The 25,230-nt window shown below is 45.7% G+C and overlaps 1 protein-coding gene across 1 annotated transcript in view; it reads left to right on the forward strand.

Annotated features, from left to right (window-relative positions):
• The first annotated feature begins 1,065 nt into the window (after positions 1 to 1,065).
• LOC124143955 (protocadherin-like wing polarity protein stan) overlaps positions 1,066 to 25,230 on the forward strand; it is a 29,237-nt gene continuing 5,072 nt past the window's right edge. Inside the window, exons 1-15 of the mRNA XM_046513119.2 lie at positions 1,066 to 1,513; positions 2,537 to 2,686; positions 7,621 to 7,923; positions 9,169 to 9,403; positions 11,787 to 11,980; positions 13,534 to 13,770; positions 14,881 to 15,116; positions 16,079 to 16,262; positions 17,354 to 17,771; positions 18,110 to 18,297; positions 18,990 to 19,232; positions 20,473 to 20,720; positions 21,313 to 21,499; positions 22,758 to 22,967; positions 23,826 to 23,943. Of these exons, the coding sequence (XP_046369075.2) occupies positions 1,456 to 1,513; positions 2,537 to 2,686; positions 7,621 to 7,923; positions 9,169 to 9,403; positions 11,787 to 11,980; positions 13,534 to 13,770; positions 14,881 to 15,116; positions 16,079 to 16,262; positions 17,354 to 17,771; positions 18,110 to 18,297; positions 18,990 to 19,232; positions 20,473 to 20,720; positions 21,313 to 21,499; positions 22,758 to 22,967; positions 23,826 to 23,943 (3,209 nt within the window). The 5' untranslated portion in view covers positions 1,066 to 1,455. The remainder of the gene's footprint in view (positions 1,514 to 2,536; positions 2,687 to 7,620; positions 7,924 to 9,168; positions 9,404 to 11,786; positions 11,981 to 13,533; positions 13,771 to 14,880; positions 15,117 to 16,078; positions 16,263 to 17,353; positions 17,772 to 18,109; positions 18,298 to 18,989; positions 19,233 to 20,472; positions 20,721 to 21,312; positions 21,500 to 22,757; positions 22,968 to 23,825; positions 23,944 to 25,230) is intronic.

Consider the following 25,230-nt stretch of genomic DNA (forward strand, 5'->3'; position numbering starts at 1 on the left):
AGCTTATGACGGCGGTCTGTAAATAATCGTGTCTGGACCAGAAAATCCAGTGCTTGACATTTTGAGTATCGATCTACGTAATTGGGAAACGATGATATGCATCAACCAAGTCAGCGAGTCTGACCACACGATCCGGTTAGTCGCCTCTTACGACAAGCATAGTCAGCTCTTACGACGAGCATAGTCGCCTTTCACGGCCAGCATGGATTGCTGAAGACCTTTTCTCTACGCGGATCTTCACGGGTTATTTTACATGTAGACAGACATACGTGTATGCTTCACGTATTCTAACCAGATCGGGAATCGAATCCGCTTTACTAACCCATCGACCCACCCACCAATCCACTCACTCACTCACTCACTCACTCACCCAAATACCCACCCACCCACTCACTCACTCACTCACCCAAATACCCATCCACCCACCAACTCACTCACCCACCCAACCACCCACCCACCCACTCACTCCCCCAAACACCCACCCACTCACTCACTCACTCACTCACTCACTCACTCACTCACTCACTCACTCACTCACCCACCCACCCACCCACCCACTCACTCAATCACTCAATCACTCAATCACTCACTCACTCACTCACTCACTCACTCTGTACAGTGTAACAATCCTTCGATCTGGGAACATTTGCCACCTCATTAATTCCCCTGACTATCAAATCCCATGTACACGAATCTCCCTAAAAACAATTCCCAAGGACGAATATAATGACTAAACAGTTTAAAACAAGTGCTTGATGTATCACTCGACGCGAGGACCTGAGCACCGAGTTGCCTCATTTGTATTTCACAAAAGAAAAACCAGAGATCATATAAAGATATTCTACAGTTGCCAGGCTATCACAGCGATCAATGTCCATTCATTTGGATGAAAGATTACACAGGGATTACCAAGCATGCATGACCCCATGCAATCCCCAGTACACTTGGTGACAATGAAGGTTCGAGGCACATCCATGTGGGTGAGTATATCCATTACAGAAGCGCATTACGCTTGGAACTGACACTCATATGTCGAACAATATCGTAAACTAACTTGTCATACGTGGCACACACCAATAGTCCGAATCACCAGCAAATCCTGAAATGGAACTATCACAGAGCTGATTAATGAGGAGTTGGTGTCTGAAAGTATCAACCCCGAACCTTCATTTGCATTGACTTACCGCGATGTGTTTTTTGTGTACCGGAAATGCATCGTCATATTAATGTTGAACAAAAAGGTTATACTCTCAAGGCATGAATGAGTTATCAACTCATGCCCTTAACACCTTGTGCATTCGAATTTGTGTTTTCTTTACAAGAATATAGTTCAACATGAGGATGGATAGAAGAATCTGTGGTTTCAAGTGATCGTGAAGTTCAAGTAACAAGATGCCGACATTCAGTGGCAAGGATACAAATCAGATATTCTAAGTATCTTCAGCATATTTCGGAATGAACATTGTCTGGACGCTTGCTTTTCAATGTGGTTTAATCCCGATTGTCATGGGAGGTAAGTCGTACTGTTATAGTTTTTTTAAACCATTAATCATTAACACCAAACTCGTTTTGTAAATTACATTACAAAATTGCATCTTGTTACTATGATTTGTCTAGAAATAGAATATAAGGTGTGGTGAAATATGATTATTAATGATAAATACATGACACTATATATTTGCCAATGATGACGATGAGGAAGAGAAGCTATACCACGATGGTGGCGACGATGATGTAGATAACGATGAAACGGCTTTTCTTCAAAAGAAATTCTTTTGGTGACTTTAAATGATAATCGCCATGCATACCATGTTGCCAGTCCCATATTGCTGTATTTCCAGACACGTGTAAGTATCTGATGAAATATACAGGTAAAGAAGCCACTGTATTGATTTCATTGTGAAAAAATGGTTTATCCTACAATATCAGATGAGGACGAACCTCCTAAATGTGTCGCCTGTGATGACAAGTTCACCGTCAAGCATATTTTGCTTGACTGTGTGAACTTTGCAATCGCAAGAATTTACATTTTCAAACAGTAAATCTGAAAGATGTTTTTTCCCGTGTAAGCGGGCATCTCATTCCCATCTACTTTAAAGAAATTGGTCTGTATCATAAATTTTAAACATGTATGTGAATAACTATTTGCTTGTTTTATAATGTGTGTGATGCGTTTATCAAGAAAGATTATAGAAGACTCTGTCCAGGAGGTTAAAGTACCATGAAATTATTGTCCCCTTGTGTGACACGTAATTCCTGTCATAATTGATGTAACAGTCATCAACCAGTGTTTTAAGCCAACTCAATGCTGAAATTTATTTTATATTGGCTAGTATTGTGAACAAGTATCATGACTAAGGTGTATATATATAAAACGTGTATGGCAGTATGGCTGAAATAATGCCGATGCGACCTTACATTTAAGTTCACTTCCCAAATGTGTACGGACCTTAATATTTTCGCAAGACACTTTTATTGAGAGCATTTTCAATGGTTTGCCTGCAAAAGACAATATGGACTTCTGTGCTTATTATAGGAAAGTGGATCAGCATTATGTCGGACAGTAACTCCTACAAGAAGGTGAATGGGTTTGGGGTGAGAGTGACGGGCGCGAGTCACATGCTGCTGGAGGTGAAGGCGTGTAAAGGAGCGGAGATACAGCTGCAGCAGGATGACACGGGCTCGGGTAAGGATGGATGTATCCGTGGTGGGTGGCGGTGATGGGATTGAGGGACAGACTCGGGTAAGGATGGATGTTCTGTGGTGGGTGGCGGTGATGGGATTGAGGGACAGACTCGGGTAAGGATGGATGTTCTGTGGTGGGTGGTGGTGATGGGGTTGAGGGGAAGACTCGGGTGAGGATGGATGTTCTGTGGTGGGTGGCGGTGATGGGATTGAGGGACAGACTCGGGTGAGGATGGATGTTCTGTGGTGGGTGGCGGTGATGGGATTGAGGGACAGACTCGGGTAAGGATGGATGTTCTGTGGTGGGTGGCGGTGATGGGGTTGAGGGGAAGACTCGGGTGAGGATGGAGGTTCTGTGGTGGGTGGCGGTGATGGGGTTGAGGGACAGACTCGGGTAAGGATGGATGTTCTGTGGTGGGTGGCGGTGATGGGATTGAGGGACAGACTCGGGTAAGGATGGATGTTCTGTGGTGGGTGTCGGTGATGGGGTTGAGGGGAAGACTCGGGTGAGGATGGAGGTTCTGTGGTGGGTGGCGGTGATGGGGTTGAGGGACAGACTCGGGTAAGGATGGATGTTCTGTGGTGGGTGGTGGTGATGGGGTTGAGGGGAAGACTCGGGTGAGGATGGAGGTTCTGTGGTGGGTGGCGGTGATGGGGTTGAGGGACAGACTCGGTCGAGGATGGATGTTCTGTGGTGGGTGGCGGTGATGGGATTGAGGGACAGACTCGGGTAAGGATGGATGTTCTGTGGTGGGTGTCGGTGATGGGGTTGAGGGGAAGACTCGGGTGAGGATGGAGGTTCTGTGGTGGGTGGCGATGATGGGGTTGAGGGACAGACTCGGGTAAGGATGGATGTTCTGTGGTGGGTGGTGGTGATGGGGTTGAGGGGAAGACTCGGGTGAGGATGGAGGTTCTGTGGTGGGTGTCGGTGATGGGGTTGAGGGACAGACTCGGTCGAGGATGGATGTTCTGTGGTGGGTGGCGGTGATGGGGTTGAGGGACAGACTCGGGTAAGGATAGAGGTTCTGTGGTGGGTGGCGGTGATGGGGTTAAGGGACAGACTCGGGTAAGGATGGATGTTCTGTGGTGGGTGGCGTTGAGTGGGTTGAGGGACTGACCCGGGTAAGGATGGATGTCCCGTGGTGGGTGGTGGAGATAGGGTTGAGGGACAGACTCGGGTAAGGATGGATGTTCTGTGGTGGGTGGCGGTGATGGGGTTGAGGGACAGACTCGGGTGAGGATGGATGATTCCTGGTGGGTGGCGGTGTTTTGGGTTGAGGGACAGACTCGGGTAAGGATGGATGTTCTGTGGTGGGTGGCGGTGATGGGGTTGAGGGACAGACTCGGGTAAGGATGGATGTCCCGTGGTGGGTGGCGGTGATGAGGTTGAGGGACAGACTCGGGTAAGGATGGATGTCCCGTGGTAGGTGGCGGTGATGGGGTTGAGGGACAGACTCGGGTAAGGATGGATGTTCTATGGTGGGTGTCGGTGGTTTGGGTTGAGGGACAGACTCGGGTAAGGAATGGATGTTCTGTGGTGGGTGGTGGTGATGGGGTTGAGGGGAAGACTCGGGTGAGGATGGAGGTTCTGTGGTGGGTGGCGGTGATGGGGTTGAGGGACAGACTCGGTCGAGGATGGATGTTCTGTGGTGGGTGGCGGTGATGGGATTGAGGGACAGACTCGGGTAAGGATGGATGTTCTGTGGTGGGTGTCGGTGATGGGGTTGAGGGGAAGACTCGGGTGAGGATGGAGGTTCTGTGGTGGGTGGCGGTGATGGGGTTGAGGGACAGACTCGGGTAAGGATGGATGTTCTGTGGTGGGTGGTGGTGATGGGGTTGAGGGGAAGACTCGGGTGAGGATGGAGGTTCTGTGGTGGGTGGCGGTGATGGGGTTGAGGGACAGACTCGGTCGAGGATGGATGTTCTGTGGTGGGTGGCGGTGATGGGGTTGAGGGACAGACTCGGGTAAGGATAGAGGTTCTGTGGTGGGTGGCGGTGATGGGGTTAAGGGACAGACTCGGGTAAGGATGGATGTTCTGTGGTGGGTGGCGTTGAGTGGGTTGGGGGACTGACCCGGGTAAGGATGGATGTCCCGTGGTGGGTGGTGGAGATAGGGTTGAGGGACAGACTCGGGTAAGGATGGATGTTCTGTGGTGGGTGGCGGTGATGGGGTTGAGGGACAGACTCGGGTGAGGATGGATGATTCCTGGTGGGTGGCGGTGGTTTGGGTTGAGGGACAGACTCGGGTAAGGATGGATGTTCTGTGGTGGGTGGCGGTGATGGGGTTGAGGGACAGACTCGGGTAAGGATGGATGTCCCGTGGTGGGTGGCGGTGATGAGGTTGAGGGACAGACTCGGGTGAGGATGGATGTCCCGTGGTAGGTGGCGGTGATGGGGTTGAGGGACAGACTCGGGTAAGGATGGATGTTCTATGGTGGGTGTTGGTGGTTTGGGTTGAGGGACAGACTCGGGTAAGGAATGGATGTCCCGTGGTGGGTGGCGGTGATGAGGTTGAGGGACAGACTCGGGTGAGGATGGATGTCCCGTGGTAGGTGGCGGTGATGGGGTTGAGGGACAGACTCGGGTAAGGATGGATGTTCTGTGGTGGGTGGCGGTGGTTTGGGTTGAGGGACAGACTCGGGTAAGGAATGGATGTTCTGTGGTGGGTGGCGGTGGTTTGGGTTGAGGGACAGACTCGGGTAAGGAATGGATGTTCTGTGGTGGGTGGCGGTGGTTTGGGTTGAGGGACAGACTCGGGTAAGGAATGGATGTTCTGTGGTGGGTGGCGGTGGTTTGGGTTGAGGGACAGACTCGGGTAAGGAATGGATGTTCTGTGGTGGGTGGCGGTGGTTTGGGTTGAGGGACAGACTCGGGTAAGGAATGGATGTTCTGTGGTGGGTGGCGGTGGTTTGGGTTGAGGGACAGACTCGGGTAAGGAATGGATGTTCTGTGGTGGGTGGCGGTGGTTTGGGTTGAGGGACAGACTCGGGTAAGGATGGATGTTCTGTGGTGGGTGGCGGTGATGGGGTTGAGGGACAGACTCGGGTAAGGATAGAGATTTTGTTATGGTTGGCGGTGATTGGGTTGAGGGACAGACTCGGGTAAGGATAGAGGTTCTGTGGTGGGTGGCGGTGATGGGGTTGAGGGACAGACTCGGGTGAGGATGGATGTCCCCTGGTGGGTGGCGCTGATGGGGTTGAGGGACAGACTCGGGTAAGGATGGATGTTCTATGGTGGGTGTCGGTGGTTTGGGTTGAGGGACAGACTCGGGTAAGGAATGGATGTCCCGTGGTGGGTGGCGGTGATGAGGTTGAGGGACAGACTCGGGTGAGGATGGATGTCCCGTGGTAGGTGGCGGTGATGGGGTTGAGGGACAGACTCGGGTAAGGATGGATGTTCTGTGGTGGGTGGCGGTGGTTTGGGTTGAGGGACAGACTCGGGTAAGGATGGATGTTCTGTTATGGGTGGCGGTGATGGGGTTGAGGGACAGACTCGGGTAAGGATGGATGTTCTGTGGTGGGTGGCGGTGGTTTGGGTTGAGGGACAGACTCGGGTAAGGAATGGATGTTCTGTGGTGGGTGGCGGTGGTTTGGGTTGAGGGACAGACTCGGGTAAGGAATGGATGTTCTGTGGTGGGTGGCGGTGGTTTGGGTTGAGGGACAGACTCGGGTAAGGAATGGATGTTCTGTGGTGGGTGGCGGTGGTTTGGGTTGAGGGACAGACTCGGGTAAGGAATGGATGTTCTGTGGTGGGTGGCGGTGGTTTGGGTTGAGGGACAGACTCGGGTAAGGATGGATGTTCTGTGGTGGGTGGCGGTGATGGGGTTGAGGGACAGACTCGGGTAAGGATAGAGATTTTGTTATGGTTGGCGGTGATTGGGTTGAGGGACAGACTCGGGTAAGGATAGAGGTTCTGTGGTGGGTGGCGGTGATGGGGTTGAGGGACAGACTCGGGTGAGGATGGATGTCCCCTGGTGGGTGGCGCTGATGGGGTTGAGGGACAGACTCGGGTAAGGATGGATGTTCTGTGGTGGGTGGCGGTGATGGGGTTGAGGGACAGACTCGGGTAAGGAATGGATGTTCTGTGGTGGGTGGAGGTGATGGGGTTGAGGGAAGACTCGGGTAAGGATGGATGTTCTGTGGTGGGTGGCGGTGATGGAGTTGAGGGACAGACTCGGGTAAGGATAGAGGTTCTGTTATGGGTGGCGGTGATGGGGTTGAGGGACAGACTCGGGTAAGGATGGATGTTCTGTTATGGGTGGCGTTGATGGGGTTGAGGGACAGACCCGGGTAAGGATTGATGTTCTGTGGTGAGAGTCGGTGATAGGGGTTCAGGGACAGAGTCACAAAGTGGTGGCATTTTAAAGAACTGAGTTACAACTTTAACACGATGGGGGCGTTCTGTGGTGAGAGGCAAGCGTCACTTACAACTAAGACGGGCGGGAACACCACTGTACAGGACATTTAGCTTACATGAACAAACTTGGCATTGGAAAGATCCTGATGACTTTTTTATGTCCTAATGCGTATCCATGCCCATTTGGACACTAATTGAAAATGCATCTTTGCACGAAACGTACCCAGATTAAGCATATTTTCATTTCGAAGTTGCCACGTCTGGATTTAAGTGGAATAGATAGAAGATGAGTTAGCGAGCCAGGCATTAGTTCAGGGAAGTGTCACACGGGTACAGGTGAGGGTTGTGTATAGAGAAGGTTAGATTTTTTTTATAAGGCCGATTTGGTTTGGAGACATTTGACAAACACCAACTTCTGTACAGGGTGTCCTTACCAATCATAATGGGTGCATCACATCTTTCAAAGGTTAAATGACCCATTCTGCCTGTTGTTAACGTGGAAGAAAAGTTTGGTATCTATTCTCCCGTTTTGGACAACTTTATTATTATAAGAATAATGCGTTACCCATCTCTCATCAGGTTCTTGGGTTTACTGCAAACTCGGCGGCGACTTGAACGAGTGGACAGCCATGGCAGCCAGCGAGCTGTGCGACGATGCCGGCTGTGGGTGGCTGGGTTACGACTACCAGCCTGTACTGGACTGTGACAACTTCAAGCCGTTCTGGCTGGCGTGGGACGCTGCCGGGAAGTTCAGTGTTGGAAAAGGGAACGTCCTGGGCTCTGACGTCCTGGTGACGGGGACCGTGACGCCGTTTGACGTCAACTTCTTCATGGTGTCCCACAATGACGCCGACGTTGTAGCAGAATGGAGGATCCTTGTTGGTAGGTAGGATCCGAGTGTAACAGAGTTGTTTGATCATTAGCAATTGCTAGTGATTCCGTGGTATTTGATGGCTAATCAACCCTTCTTTTGTGTTTGTGTTTCCGAGTTTGTTTTTACGCCGCTTTTACCAATATCCCAGCAATATCACGGCGGGGACACCAGAAATGGGCTTCATTTATTGCACATATTTGGGGAATCGAACCCGGATCTTCGCGCGACGAGCGAACGCTTTAACCACTAGGATACCTGACCGCCCCTCAAATCAGAGTATATACATATGATTGATGTGTACTGTGTTACGATCTGATTTCCAAACTGAAACGCAAACGTTAACCCAGAAATATGTTCGTACAGAAATAAATTGTTAAATCAGCAAAAATAGATTTTAGGACAACTCAAGATCAATGAATAATCAACAAACTATATTGAAACACACTATCAGGTTTACAGTCAATGCAATGGGTCACAAGTAAGTTGCAGCAGGAATAGACAACAATAGACAACAAGCTCTATAATATGTTAGTGAACTCACGTGTATCCAGATTTAAGTCAATGTCGAATGTCTTGCAACAGGCCTGTCGCCGTTCGAGAATTCGGAATAGTGATGGAAGCTGGTAGGAAGTTCCCATCCGTACCTGGCAAGTAGATGAGACGCACGTCAGGTCGCAAAGCCTCGAAGCCCCCATGTACCTCTCATATATATATGTATAGCCAGACTTCTAAAAACTGTCCCGTCCCGAGACTTTCCGAACTTGGCAAGTAGATGAGACGCAAGATAGGTCGCAAAAGCCTCGAAGCCCTCTTGTACCTCTCTTATATATGTATAGCCAGACTTCTAAAAACTGTCCTGTCCCGAGACTTCCCGAACTTGGCAAGTAGATGAGACGCACGTCAGGTCGCAAAAGCCTCGAAGCCCTCTTGTACCTCTCTTATATATGTATAGCCAGACTTCAAAAAACTGTCCTGTCCCGAGACTTCCCGAACTTGGCAAGTAGATGAGACGCACGTTAGGTCGCAAAAGCCTCGAAGCCCTCTTGTACCTCTCTTATATACTAGTATGTATAGCCAGACTTCTAAAAACTGTCCCGTCCCGAGACTTCTCGAACGATAAACACTTTCATGCTCACTGACACACAATAACTGAAATCTGGCCACGGCAAGACTCGTTATTTTACTAACGCTTCAATCATGTCCTGCCACTGACAGTCGCCACAATCCATTCATCATTCTCCCATCTCCCCCAGACGAAGCCCCGGCGTTCATCAGCCCCGCGTCAACGGGCACCACCGTAGTCGACGTCAGCGAGGACACTCCCACAGGCGTCATCATCTACACCGTGGCGGGGACGGACAACGAGGGAGACTCACTCACCTTCACGCTTGATACCCATGCTGATGTATTTGAGTTTGTTGGTGGAGGACTGAGGATGCAACAGCCCCTGGATTATGAAACGTTGAACACCTATCGGCTCTTGATCAGGTACATTGAAATGCAGTGCCGTACAGAGTAGATTGAGTTTGTTCAGAAACTGAATCTAATCTATGTAACTACCAAAACCTCTCTTTTAATTTTTAGAGTATAGGGTCATTGAAGACATCCAAGATAAAACAGTAACATCTATGTATATAGATTAGTTAAATGAAGATAATTTAAGAAACGCTTAAGAATTAAAATCCGATTTTTATCATGTTATGGTAAATATTGAGATCGATGTTACAATGGCGTTTTGCAATTACTTAAAGCGTTATCAATTATATGCTTAATTTTGTGACGAGTTAAAGTATCCTCGTGGTATGGGTTTTCGGACACTTAAGAACATTCGTAGTTTTCTCGCTAATCACAAGAACAGCTGTAAAACATTTCACTCACTCATAAAAGAAAACTTTATCTTAAAAACAAGCCATCATCTGAGTATTTACAATGTCTGTGTGTCTCGACACCCCTTGTTATAACGCGAGTAATCGCAATAAACATGGCTGTCCGAAAACGTATGATGTTCGGAACCTATGATCCGACGATATATTTTCTCTCATTCTGAACCTCGACTTGTTATTTTTTTATTTTTATTATAAAAAAACGTTCTATCGTCCTCGTTAATCCAGTGTATAATATCTCCATATCTCACCCATTCCCATCATAGTTTCGTTACCAAAAGGGGGCACGGGTGGCCCAGTCGTCAGGCGCCGCGATTCGCTGTGCAGAGTTGCGTCCCTTGGGCACGCCAGAAACCTATGATTGTAGGCTCGAATCCTGGTTCGCCCCGATTATGTTTCTAGGTTTGTCAGCACCATACGGGTGCTCGTGGGTTTCACCGAAGTGGTAAACGCCTGAGACCTGCATCACTTCGGGCTTTCCTCCCACATTAAGCTGACACGCCGTGATATAACTGGAATACTGTTAAAAGCGGCGTTACACCCAACTCACTCCCCCAACTCGTTACAAAATACGCTGATTTTAGAATCACGAACCACAGAAGATAGACAGTGATGGAAAGTCACTTCCGACACGAAGTATGGTGACGAATAAATCCGGTATTTGATCAACGAATGGCGATATGACAGACTGGGTATTAAAAGGTGTCAGTCACTAGTGGCTTCCCATTTCAAATAGGTGAGGTGAAATGGGGTTTAACGTCACGTCCAAGATTATTGCACTTATATAGCGACGTGCATGCACGCGTGTGTGTGTGTGTGTGTGTGTGTGTGTGTGTACTAGTCCGGACTGATGCCGATTTATAGTGCTAGCTCACTGAGATACCATGCCGCAGTTTGACATGAATACCCCACTCAGACACAGTATACTGACTCCGAGCCGACCAGTCCTTGTTTTAGCCCTTTAATGGCGGGCGCCAGACAGGGTAACAAGAAGTACCATCTTTTAACGTCTTTTGGTATGACGCGGCCGGGGATCGAACCCCGGACCTTCCGCTCTCCGGGCGAACGCTCTACCACTGGACCACGGAGGCGGTAAGAAAACATATAGTTGGTTGTTCAGAACATGCCAGTCTACCCATAAATATCCTTACGAGACGGAATCTCCTCTCATACCAATACTGATCGAACTTGATGAGAGGGGCAGTGGGGTTGCCTAGTGGTTAAAGCGTTTGCTCGTCAAGCCGAAGGTCCGGGTTCGATTCCCGACATGGGTACAATATGTGAAGCAAATGGTGTTGTATTTAATACGGGTATAAGCGTTGCATTTGGACCTTATAAGTTTGCAGTGATTCGGTGACTGTTTTGAGCCCAGTAACGGTTTCATAACGTTCGTCACTTTTTGGTTAAATCCAATTTTCAAGTGTATACTTTTTCCCCCGGCAGTATATGTTATTGTGGGGCAGGGCTTTGAACCGTCCAGTTGTCAAAGCGCCTTAATTCTCTGTGCAGAGTTCGGTCCCTTGGATATGTCAGGATCCACAGATTGTGTGTTTGAATTCAAGACTCGTCTTTAATATCATCATTTGTTTGTCAGCTTCTAGGTATCACGAACGTGAAAATATGGAAGACCTGTTTCACTTCCTTCACATTAAACTGAGGCGCCTTGAGATATATGTACATTGTATTGTGACCCGTGAAGATCCGGGGTAGAATAGATCTTCAGCAACCCATGCTTGCCGTAAAAGACGACTATGCTTGTCGTAAGAGGCGACTAACGGGATCGATGACGTGGTTGATGCATGTCATCGTATCCCAAGGGCGTGGATCGATGCTCATGTCAATCACTGTATTGTCTGGCCCAGACCCAATTATTTACAGACCGACGTCATATAGCTGGAATATTGCTGAGTGAGGCGTTAAACAACAAACAAACAAACAACATCGTATTGATCAAAGCGACATCAAAAAGCAGTTTCATTATTTTGAAGCATGTCTGATGGTCGGAACACGGAGCAGGCGATGATGACGGTGCGAGTGACCGACGTCGTTGACGAGACGCCGGTAATCACGTTGTCAGGGACGTTGTCTATCCCGGAGGAGATGGCAGTGGACAGCGTGGTCAGCAACCTCTACACCGTGGACGACCAAGACGAGGGAGACACACTGTCGTATGCGATAAGTGGTGAGAAGTTCATTGTTGGTCATTAGACTGCGAGAATACTCATGACGTTTGTTGGTTGCTTAACGTCACAGTCGCAATATCCAAGACATCCAAAATTGAACTATACATAATTTTCCTTACTTGTTTCTTTTTTGAAGCCACAGTCATCAATATTTCACTTTTTTACCGTCAGCCTATAGATAATCGAGTCTGTATCAGACAAATCAGTGATTGATATTATAAGCGTTGACACGCCATCAATAAAGTTACTGAATCGGAGCATCCCTTCCAACAAGTCGCAGCAAAGGCTGCTGGGAACCAAGCCTTATCTGTGGCAGTAAATAATCCAGACTGGGTGAGGTATGGAGATTATTATACGAGCATGTGTGTCATACTGATTTTACGAAACTAGTTTCAGAATTCTTGTATTTCCCGAGCGTGTGTCGTCAAGTGTGACGTCATTCCGTCATTCCGCAAACGAGCATACCTAAAAGAATTGTCAACTCGTTGCATAATGATTAACATGATTTTCCCCATATGTATATTTCCCAGATGCTATTGAAAACACATCTGGACATACAGTATTATACAGCATGCATGAACACATGTAGCTGTATGTTGGGTAAATTTTCAGTTCCAAGACATATGTACATTTAATTATTCCTGAGGGATTCTTTGCCTGAAGTACTTGAAGTCATACGCGCAGTCTGATTGGTTTGTCGTATTTTCGCACATAACGCTCATCGATAGGGGACGAGTTTTGCAGGTTACGGAAAGGAGCGAGTGGTGACGAATGGCCAGCATCGATTCGTCACATCTTACACACAGTGGTGTTATGCTAAATCACCACTGCGCCGGAGTGTGGTGCGAGAAGTAATATTTTCACTAGTGCACATACGATTTTAATGAACTCTGTTATTTCTAACCCTTGGGATGATAAAAACCAGTAGTCACATATTATCCTCCCGTGTTGGTGCACACGATCCCCGCTTCAGAAAAAAATCGTTCTATAGCTGGAATTTTTCTGAATGCGGCGTTAAACAACAAACAATCACCCCCGCTTCAGAAAGCTGTCGCAACACGCATGCGTTATTGGGGACTCGGAATGTCAAGAGAACATGTTTGTTTGTTGTTTAACGTCACACTCAAGCTGTGTGACTGTGCCCTTTAAATAATCCAGACGAGACCAGACAATCCAGTGATTGATTTTGTTCACAACTGTCCATGCCGTAGGCGTACGTTATCAACCAAGTCAGAGCATGACCACCCAACCCATTTGGGCTGACGGCCCAACAATTAACAATTAGCGACCAACTCAGTCAACAAGGCCATTATAGTTATGCTTACTGTCCATGAATTTCAATAAAAATCTTTTCAACTAATAATTCTTTTTGAACTTAAGTAAGAAAATTTTAAGAAGCTTCGCAATGTCTAATGCAGATTTTTGGTCTTTTGTTTTATATATCTTTTGTACTATCAAAGATTTGTCATTGGTAAGCCTGGATATTTTCAGTTAATCATTATTAATGTTATATTAAATTATACTTAATCATCCTTGAACATTAACTATGCAGGAAGTGAAAGTACCTTCTTCAGTATGGATCCAACATCCGGGGTATTGAAGATAGCTCAGAGAATCGACCGGGACCAGGCGGCCTTGACCTCCGTCTCATTTGACCTTACCGTGACCGACAGCTCTGGCCTTGGGTCGACCCAGACAATAACTGCGACCATTGTAGACATCAATGACAACAACCCTGCATTCTTCGCGACATCGTATACGGTGGACGTCGCAGAGAATACTCCGGTCGGTGAGTCCACATAAGTCCAGAAGCTTCTTTGTTTCAAAGTTCTTCCTTGGTTTGAGGATCGTAGTGTAGTGATGGAGTTGGCAAAGCGGCTTCCGGACCAAACACGTTAAAAGATGGTATTATTTGTAAAAGAAGACCTGGCTGGCTCGGAATTAGTGTTGTGTGTCTGATCCATGTTAACTGTGACATGGTCCAGTTATTGTACTGTCCGTTGTTGATATGCTTTTATCGTTGAAATGTATTTATTATATATTATCTTTGAAAGTCAAGACATGGCTGAAATACTGCAAATGTAAATTTAAACTCACTAACTAACTGTGACATGGTAGGTCAGTGGGCTAGTAGTATACCTCACCTCACCTCACCTCGTCTCACCTCACCTCACCCTACCCCACCCCACCCCACCCCACCTCACCTCACCTCACCTCACCTCTCCTCACCTCACCTCACCACACCACACCTCGGTTTGAACCAACTATCCCTGCATAAGGATGTAATGCACCACCACAACAACCCTAGAAACCCAACATCCCTCGGTTCAGCGGTATCTTTCTATTCTGCAACGCAATATTTACAACCAGGGAATGAAACACATCTCAGAGATAACGCAGTACGTCAGTGTGTTATAAAGGTAACCATAACATTTGCTTTTATTTCTTTACAAATCCATTGTTGTTAAAAATGACGTCTTCATGTCGCGAGGACTAGTACTGTGGTGGTTACGAGATAATTCCACGTTGATGATTCTAAGTTAACTTCTCTGTGAACGTAAAAAAATGTCAAAATACATAAAAACTGAAAATATTTCATGTTCCATAATGATAAATAAAATGCCCCAACCGTTGATGTAATTGTATACGTTGTCGATTCGCTTCTAATAATGAGTTGGTGATTTTGGTATAACCGCCTTTCACAGTATCTCAGTTATAGCACGGTATGTCGGCGTAGACCTAACATCAGCGGATCCTGCCACGACGAGGGACGCAACTACATAGGGAACTGCATGCCTCCCACTTTATATAACCAGGACAGCTTGACCCCAAAGTATTCACTAGTCACGTGCTAAAAGCAGCGTAAAACAGCAACTCTCTCATTCATCATTTCCGACAGATACCGTCGTCCTTGACCTTGTTGTGAACGATGCCGATGACGGTACCAACGTCGCCTCCAGAATCGCCCTGCAAGATGGTACTGCTCAAGACATGTTCAATGTGACCGGAAGCCAACTGAAGACCGTGACCAGTAACCTTGACTACGAATCTCTGTCAGTTTACGAGTTCATATTTACCATTGTAGCTGTCAATGAAGACAATCTGAGAACAGGAACGACAACCGTCAGTGTCAAGGTGGGTATCTGACTTGAAGAGGTCTAGAAGTAATAGGCTTATCCATCGGGGATTAGAGTTTAATGTACCCTCTGTATAGGTGTGGACAAGCTAGTTAACAAAACAAGGATAAGCACACCACGAATGTATCTTACCACCGTCTTTATCATTTATCACAATTTGAAAAGAAATGGAGATTTGGATGGAATCTATGTTTGTCGCCATTTTGCCAAATGAGCTCCAGACGTACATCAAAGTCAATGTTAATATACATGTACACTCGACGCCGTTTTGCTGTAAGGAGCTTGAATATAAGCAAAATAACTGTTGCCATGGTGGCGTGGTATATATTTTCATGATGCAAATGGAAATTTATAAGAAAGAATTTTGAGTGACATGTAAGGTAAGATACATAACAATAAACCGGTTGATCAAACTGCGATTTGCCCTCTGCAATTTACACATCTCGAAAAAAGCTAACGCGAATCTCATTACATCAATTTTTTCTCGTGAAAGTAACGCGGGGTCGTGAACCCCAATTTCCACATCATCATTTCTAGAAAACACTTGCTTGCTGAAAATGTGTGAACATTTTCCCACTTGAATGTGACTGAAAAATGAAAATCATGTTATTATGGAATCCACGAAGAGACGGCGCGTTGTCGCCCTCACCAAAAAAGCAAAAAGTGTCAAAATTTATCAAAGCGCGACAATGCGACAACGCACAATTTTGGCCAATTGTTGCATTGTCGCGTTATCGCATTGTCACGTTTTGAATAATATTTTTTATTTTACCAAAGGGCGATAGTGCGCCAACGCGACATATTTTGACTTGAAAAATGTCGCGTTGTCACATTGTCGCGACAAGTGAAAAAAAACCCACAGTCAATCCATAAATGACGCATGATCTAGTTGGTTTACTGAGGGCGTGAATCATGTCATGCTTTGATCCACCTCATCCGACCTTGACCTTGACCTTTCAGGTGACCCCGGTTAATGAATTCGACCCCGTGTTTGACACCCCCGCCGTGGACGGCACCAAACAGTTTCAGGGAACCAGTTTATCAGAGGACGTCCCCGTCAACCACGAAATCTCCTTCGCCGCCTCCGACGCCGACCTTGGAGTGGACGGTGACGTCACTTTTTTCCTCGTCTCCGTGCTGGACTGTGAGCATTAAGTGTTAAACCTGAAGTCTCAAAATACATAGTTTGTGTGTTTATCGACGTAGTAAATTGTGAAATGAATGGGTGATAGTGGGGTGGGAGTGGGGTGGGAGTGGGGTGGGTGAAACAGACATAGCACTTTACCGTAAAGCCTCGTCAACTTAAACGTGATTATCTCTACATATACCTTGAGACGACAGGGGTGTGAAATTTCGGGCTAGATTTATAGGTTCCGAGCACCGTATTCTTGTGGGAGGGGGACCACACGGATCTGGCTTGGTCGATTGCATGTCATCGTATCCCCACGGCGAGGGACAATGTTCTTAATATCAATCACCGGTGTGTCTTGCCCGGACACGTTAATTTAGTAAGAGCGGCGTTAAACAACAAACGCACAATTAAGACGATTCATATTTGAAGGTGCAGACATAGTACTGGTGTTTAATATCGGCTGCCACGGCATTCCACGGTTCTAACGACTTCGTTAACGATGTTTACCAACCAAAATATATTTGATGAGTGAGTGCGTTGTTTTAACGCCGCTTTGATCGGTAATGTCAATAACATAACTGCGTGTGTGGGGAAAGCAGAAAGTGATATAGATCTTTCATGTTTCACTCTTTAATTAGTGAGAATGAGAAGTGGAGTACAAAGGTACCCACTAGTCAGGGAACAAAAAAACCCGCATTTGAGCAGATAATGTACTTATACCTGGATACCTGCGATAAATAAATAAATAAATAAATAAATAAATAAATAAATAAATAAATATATAAATAAATAAATAAATAAAAAATAAATAAAAAAAATAATTAAAAAATAATGAATAAATAAATAAATAATATCCACGTTGACAAACCTAGAAACATAAGCACGCGAACCGGGATTCGAACCAACGATCTTAGCTTTCTGGCAGGCATAAGGGACGCAACTCTGCACAGAGAATTGCAGCGCCTTAGATAACTTAGCCACATGTGCCCCCATGGTGTATTTGACACACCAGAAACAACATAATTGTATGAATATCATGCGATCCTTAAAATTTGAAGAAACAAAATTCTTTTCCTTCTGGCACATAATCTTTTCTTCTACAGCAAACGGAGGAGACAGTAGTGACAAATTTGAAATTGACTCTAACACCGGCATCTTAAAGACACTTAGACCCTTAGACACTGACACCGCAACGGGGGGCGTGGCCTATCATGACGTAACGGTCAGGATCACCGACGGAGCTAGCTCACCCAGATCCTCGGACGGGACAATGCGGTTGACGTTAATTGACGTCAACGACAACATTCCCAAGTTTGATTCAACTCATTACGCCGTCACCCTCAATGAAGACATTGCTGTGGGTGACGTTGTTGCTACAGTGGTCGCAACTGACGACGACGGTGACCAAGTCACACTCACTTTGGAAGGAGGAGGAAGTTATTTCGAAATAACCGGAAGTGACGTTGTTCTTAAATACCCTTTAGATTATTCATCATCACCGCTTCATGTATTGACGTTAAGGTACGTATCTAGCTCACTGAATTAGTGTGTGTGGTTTAACGCCGCCTCTTGCAATGTTCCTGTAAGATCACGTCATGAGATAAAGACATTGTACCCACGTTGGGAATCGAACCCGGACCTTCGTCGTTTCGAGCGAACGCTTTATCCACTCGGCTACCCCTACAACGAATGGTCAGTGAACGACGAGATGTGTTTCACAGGCCATACAGTATTAGTTTAATGAATCAAACCATTTATGAATATAGTGAGAAAATACCTTTTTATAACGTAAACATGTACGACTGAATAAGCTTCAGAATTGTTATAATTATTTCGGTGATATCTTGATCCTATTCTAGAGCAGATGACGGAACGTTCACCACCAACGCTGTGATGCTAGTTACCGTTGTAGATGTTGTCTTGACAACGTTGAAGATCGTGGTGGCCACAGACGCTGCTATCCCCGAGGATCAGAACGAGGGGACAGTCCTGAAGGGTGTGTTTGTGACCCACGGGAACACTGGTGCCGTCACCTACAGTCTGGGGGGTGAGGTCAAACTTGAACACATTCCTCACCACTCGCCTCTTTCCGTAACCTGCTCGATCCCAATTGCGTGGATCGATGCTCATGATATCAATCACTGGATTGTCTGGTCCAGACTCGATTATTTACAGACCGCTGTCTTATAGCTGGTATATTGCTGAGTGCGGCGTAAAACAACCAACCAACCAACCAATAAAACGTAACCTGCTGGAAGACTCGTCTCCAAATCGATCAATATTTTGGTTGTGTGAATTTTTGCCTAAAATAGTTCAAGAACGTACCGGAAAGTGTCTTACACTATCAAATCAAAACACCCTGGAATAAAAAGCATATCTTGATATTTTTTCTTGCGGAACTACATACATTTTTAGTCGATGTCGACATTTTGGATGCCAAAAATGCAGAAGATTTGAAGAGCTCCCGTGATGATCCGGGTTAGCTACATGACTGTCGTAAGAGGCGACTAACGGGATCGGGTGGTCTGGCTCGCTGACTTGGTTGATGCATGTCATCGTATCACAGTTGCATAGGCCGATGTTCGTGATGTCAATCACTGTATTGCGTGGATTTACAGACTGCCGTCACGTAGCTGGAATACTGCCGAGTGCGGCGTTAAACAACACAAAAACAAACAAAAATCAAACTGGAAATTTTTTATTTTTTTTATTGAAAACATATCACACTTTGTTTCATAGGCACAAATGCTGGCTTCCTGTCATTGAACCCAACTGGGGAGTTGAGTTACGGCTCGCAAAGAATTGACCGCGACGGCAGTAGCGGTATAACCACGTTGTCAGACATCACACTGAAGGCAGTTGACAGCTCCGGTAACGAGGCCACAGCAGACCTCACATTCATCATCATCGACATCAACGACAATGCACCGCTGGCGACTGTGTTGGCACCGACGGCGCAGGTTCGAGAAAACTCACAGGATAGTATGTTGTTTACCTTCAAAAGCGTTTTCATCTCAGACTCTAAGATTAAATATTACGAAGATCTATTTTAATAATTCATACTATTCCTTTCTTCATGCATCACCCACAGTCATAGCTTAGCGTATATAGTATTATCCACTACTACACAACTTGACCATATATATCCTATATCCATCCTACATGTATACCCATCCTATATCTATCATTTATCCATCACTTATCCTATATCCATCCCTTATCTATCATATATCCATCCTATATCCATCCTACATGTATAACCACCCTATATCCATCCTAAATGTATACACATCCTATATCCGTCCTATATCCATCATTTATCTATCATATATCCATCCTATATCCTTCCTACATGTATAACCATTCTGTATCCATCCGATTTCCATCATATAACCACCCTATGTCCATCATTTATCATCCTATATCTATCTTATATCCATCCTATACCCATCCTATATCCATCATTTATCCATCTTATATCCATCCTATATCCATCATTTAACCACCCTATATCCATCCTATATCCATAATTTATCCATCCTATATAGATCATTTATCCATCATATATCCATCCTATACCCATCCTATATCCATCATTTATCCATCATATACCCATCCTATATCCATCCTATGTCCATCCTATACCCATCCTATATCCGTCCTAAATCTATCATTTAGTCATCAGTTATCTATCATATATTTTTGATTTCTGTTTATAAATCAATCATCATAAATCTCACATATGCCTTTGTTTTTGGTGTTTGGTCAAGTGAAGTCGGTGAAAACTTTCTTTTGCCCGGTAGTTTATATCCATCCTGTACCCATCCTATATCCATCCTATATCTATCATTTATCCATCATTTATCTATCATATATTCATCATATATCCATCCTTTAACCATCCTATATCCATCATTTATCCATCCTATATCCATCCTATAGCCATCATTTATCCATCCTATATCCATCATTTATCCATCATATTATTTTTGTGTAATTGGAGAAAGTAAAATACAACATGCAGTACATATACACTGAAGCGCACGTACAATATTGAAACGCGGCTTCTGTCCCGATTGTTTTTATTTTAAAAGCGCAAACCTACTCAACTGGTACTGCACGATTGGGTCAGAAGGCCCAAGTGTCTAAGTATGAACCCACATATACGGTAGCAAATAAATGGAAAAGCCATTTGTAACAACCCAAATTTCTGTTCTTGAAGATCAGCTAGTGACGTCATTAGACTTCACAGACGCTGATGAAGACTCCAACAGTAACGTCACACTCAACCTCGTCAGTGGTGACATTCACAATGTTTTCAAAGTCGTCGACTACGACCTGTATGTCAGAGGCACCGGTATCGACTACGAGGCTTTGACTGGAGACCACAGCTACAACATCGCCCTCCATGCTGTTGACAACCCACAAACGTCAACGCCGTTGACGTCAACCGTCACTGTTCACGTTGAGGTATGGACAGTGTTCGATACAGTCTCAGAGCGGACACTTTCCCCAAAAACGTAGCAATTGATTTCATCATGAAACAGAGCTGTTTTGTCAGCATATTACAAAGATATGACGTTTAGTGAATAATTGCACGTCGTTCAGAACACCTAATTTATGACAAGACTGTCATATTGCATAGGGTTAAGAACTTTGTCTACTGTCTTAAAGTCATTCTGGGGCGGTCGGGTAGCCTAGTGGTTAAAGCCGAAGACCCGGGTTCGATTCCCGACATGGGTATAAAGTGTGAAGCCCATTTCTGGTGTCCCCCGCCGTGATATTGCTGGAATATTGCTAAAAGTGGCGTAAAACCATACTCACTCACTCACTCACTCACTCACTAACTAAAGTCATTCTGTATAACTTAGAATCTATAGCATATACAAATAGATAAACGATAAGAATGAAATTAGATCAATTTATTTCTATCGAAAACATCACAGTGTGATTTGCAATTACAAAAAATGTACACTTAAACTTGGACCAATTTACGTTGTCAGTTGGCTCGATTCATACGATTTAAGGACCATACGTGGTTTTGACCTTCCTATACTTTCAGATTCTGGGTGAGAACGAGTTCCAACCCTCATGGACCTCCCCGACCGCCGGGGCCGGCTCCACCTTCCCCGAGGTGACCATCAAGGAGTCAGCCACCCTGGGACAGACGGTGGAGACGTTTGTAGCCACGGACAACGACGGCGGCGATGACGGACTGATCACATACAGCGTCCTTGACATCAAGAATCGTGAGTGATTATAGTCATTGCGTTGGGTCCCCTAGATCACAGATTGATTTCAGATTTATTGTACAAAATATAACCATAGAAATATGATGTCAGGTTTTGCACGGGTTATGTTTGTAAGCTTCTGAGAAACATATGACGATATTACGTATGCGTGTATGTAATTACCCACGGCATATGTACCGCAGTAGATGCTTTTGTATTGCAGGGTCGGTCGGGTAGGCTAGTGGTTGAAGCGTTCGCTCGTCACATCGAAGGCCCGGGTTCGATTCCCCACATGGGTACAATGTGTGAAGCTCATTTCTGGTGTCTCAAACTGTGATATTAATGGAATATTGCTAAAAGCTGCGTAAAACCATACTCACTCACATTAGTATTACACTGGACGAAAAAATATATTTCTATACAGGGACAAAGAATGAGCGCTCATTCAAAACTTTCAAATCGTTGAGTGGCTGGCAGGTACTCCCAAAATCTACGCGCGTCATTCTTTGCTTGTATTATCTTAGAGACAGCTCTTTCCCTCCCGATTGAGGTTGAATATTCTGGTTCTTGCCGAACTAAAGTTTATACGTTGTCACAAGGTATACTAAATGAATGATTGAGTTGGGTTTGACATCACTTGGAGCAGTTTTCAGTTCTATTACCGTGATCAGAGCTCTGTGGGAAGAAAGACCTAATTGGTGCAAATCAACACGCGCACGAGTATCGTGCTGGGAAACCAAGGATCATTTTTCATGATCTATGGTGACGGTCAGCGGATCCTGACACACCTAAGAGATGCAACTGCATGAACAGGATTCCAGTGTCTAAGGCCATCATGTCAATCAAAGACATAGAACACCAGATTATTATAGTGTCCGAGAGGGGACAATAATGGCCACGAGAAAGCGAATACACGAGTAAAAAAAACGATACAAATTTCGCTTTCTCGTCTGGTGCTGCCTCTTTCTCGCCTCGTACTATCGCTTAATCATCTCGTGATGTCGCTTTCTCGTCTCGTGTATTCGCTTTCTCGTCTCGTACTATCGCTTTCTCGTCTCGTGCTCTCGCTTTCTCGTGTCGTCCTGTCGCTTTATCGTCTCGTGATGTCGCTTCATTGTCTCGTGCTATCGCTTTCTCGTCTCGTCCTGACGCTTTTTCGTCTCGTGTTATCGCTGTATCACTTTCTCGCGGCAGTTATTGAAGGCGAGAAAGCGATGTCCCCTCTCGACCACTACGCAGTATAGTGTAGTAGATTCGTCCTGTCACGTATTTTCAGCTTCTGGCATCAGCGTGACGGGCAAGTTTGAGATGACGACAGACGGGCGTCTGGTGGTGGCGTCCCTGCTGGACTACGACGCCGACACTGGCGGAGTGGACTACTACACCGTCACCGTCGCCGCCAGCGACAGCAGCAGCACCAACGTGAAGAGCACCACCGGCAATGTCAAGGTCATTCTGGAGGATGTTGAAGTGGAGAATGTCATTGGTTTGTAACGAATATTCGATTTAACGTTTTTGAAGTAGACCTTACATGGATTCATATATAGTATAATGACACTTATATCTGTTATAAGGAGCCTGGGTTTACGCCGCTTTGAACTGTATTCCAGTTTTATCATGGCGTGTCAGCTTAGTGTGGGAGGAAAGCCAGCAGTGAGTTTTGAGTTTACCACTTAGATGAAACTGACGAGGACGGGTACGGTGCCGACCAACCTAGAAACATTGTCAGAGGTCATACGATCGTTGGTTGGTTGGTTTGTTGTTTAACGCCGCACTCAGCAATATTCCAGCTATATGACGGCGGTCTGTAAATAATGGAGTCTGGACCAGACAATCCAGTGATTGAAATGATGATAATCGATCTGCGCAATTGGGATCGATGACATGCATCAACCAAGTCAGCGAGCCTGCCCACCAGATCCCGTAAGTCGCCTTTTACGACAAGCATAGTCGCCTTTTACGGCAAGCATGGGTTGCTGAAGACCTATTCTACCTTGGATCTTCACGGGTCTCATACGATCGTACGATCATAGGATTATTGAACGCATAAGGGACGGAACTCTGCAGAGGGAATTGCGGCGGTTAAGACGCGCGGGCCTTCTTTCAAGGTCAGTGTGTTGTATCCAGATCTTTTTCAACGAATACCCAAAGAATATCCCATATAATGTGAAGTATTGTTTGTAGTTAATTTGCGAAAATGTTATTCTATATATTTGTATTTGAGCAACCGCAACCTATAGCCTTGGAACCCTACATTCTGACAGTTACACACACTTCAACCCACTTTTTGTGGTAACACTGCATTGTTTCTGACAGTTTGTAAGTACTCGCCTATATATTTCAGTGTTGCCAAAGTTGCCCGTTGCCGACACGACGACGGAGTTGTGGGTGATGAGGGCGTTGGTTGCCGTCCTGGGAGTCGCTTCCGCTGTATTCGCTTGTGTCATGATCAGAAGTATCATGTGAGTTTTGCAATATTAGTCCTGTATAAGTTGCCTCCTGATGTCCTATAGAGCGCCTTCTGATGTCCTATATAGTGCCTCGAATGTCCTACATAGTGCCTCCAATGTCCTATATAGAGCCTCCAATGTCCTATATAGTGCCTCCTGATGTCCTACATAGTGCCTCCAATGTCCTATATAGTGTCTCCGATGTCCTACATAGTGCCTCCAATGTCCTACATAGTGCCTCCTGATGTCCTATATAGTGCCTCCAATGTCCTACATAGTGCCTCCAATGTCCTACATAGTGCCTCCAATGTCCTATATAGTGCCTCCAATGTCCTACATAGTGCCTCCAATGTCCTACATAGTGCCTCAATGTCCTATATAATGCCTCCAATGTCCTACATAGTGCCTCCTGATGTCCTAAGTAATGCCTCCAATGTCCTACATAGAGCCTCCCGATGTCCTACATAGTGCCTCCAATGTCCTACATAGTGCCTCCTGATGTCCTATATAGTGCCTCCTGATGTCCTATATAGTGCCTCCTGATGTCCTATATAGTGCCTCCTGATGTCCTATATAGTGCCTCCTGATGTCCTACATAGTGCCTCCTGATGTCCTATATAGTGCCTCCTGATGTCCTATATAGTGCCTCCTGATGTCCTATATAGTGCCTCCAATGTCCTATCTAGTGCCTCCTGATGTCCTATATAGTGTCTCCAATGTCCTACATAGTGTCTCCAATGTCCTACATAGTGCTCCAATGTCCTACATAGTGTCTCCAATGTCCTACATAGTGCTCCAATGTCCTACATAGTGCCTCCTGATGTCCTATATAGTGCCTCCTGATGTCCTATATAGTGCCTCCTGATGTCCTACATAGTGCCTTCTGATGTCATATATAGTGCCTCCTGATGTCCTACATAGTGCCTCCTGATGTCCTATATAGTGCCTCCTGATGTCCTATATAGTGCCTCCTGATGTCCTATAATGTGCCTCCAATGTCCTATATAGTGCCACCTGATGTCCTATATAGTGCCTCCAATGTCCTATCTAGTGCCTCCAATGTCCGACATAGTGCCTCCAATGTCCTACATAGTGCCTCCAATGTCCTACATAGTGCTCCAATGTCATATATAGTGCCTCCAATGTCATACATAGTGCCTCCTGGTGTCCACCACGCAGCCATATTGAAAAAAACATGTTTATTACCATTACTCTTTTAGTTTTGTTGTAGTGGGGCTCAACACAAATGTTCCGTTTTCGTGATATTATAAAAATTTGAACTTTGCAATTTGCACGTTG

This window comes from Haliotis rufescens, unplaced genomic scaffold, assembly GCF_023055435.1.
Source record: "Haliotis rufescens isolate VD_foot unplaced genomic scaffold, xgHalRufe1.0.p SCAF_6, whole genome shotgun sequence".
In the NCBI taxonomy this organism is placed as follows: Eukaryota; Metazoa; Mollusca; class Gastropoda; order Lepetellida; family Haliotidae; genus Haliotis; species Haliotis rufescens.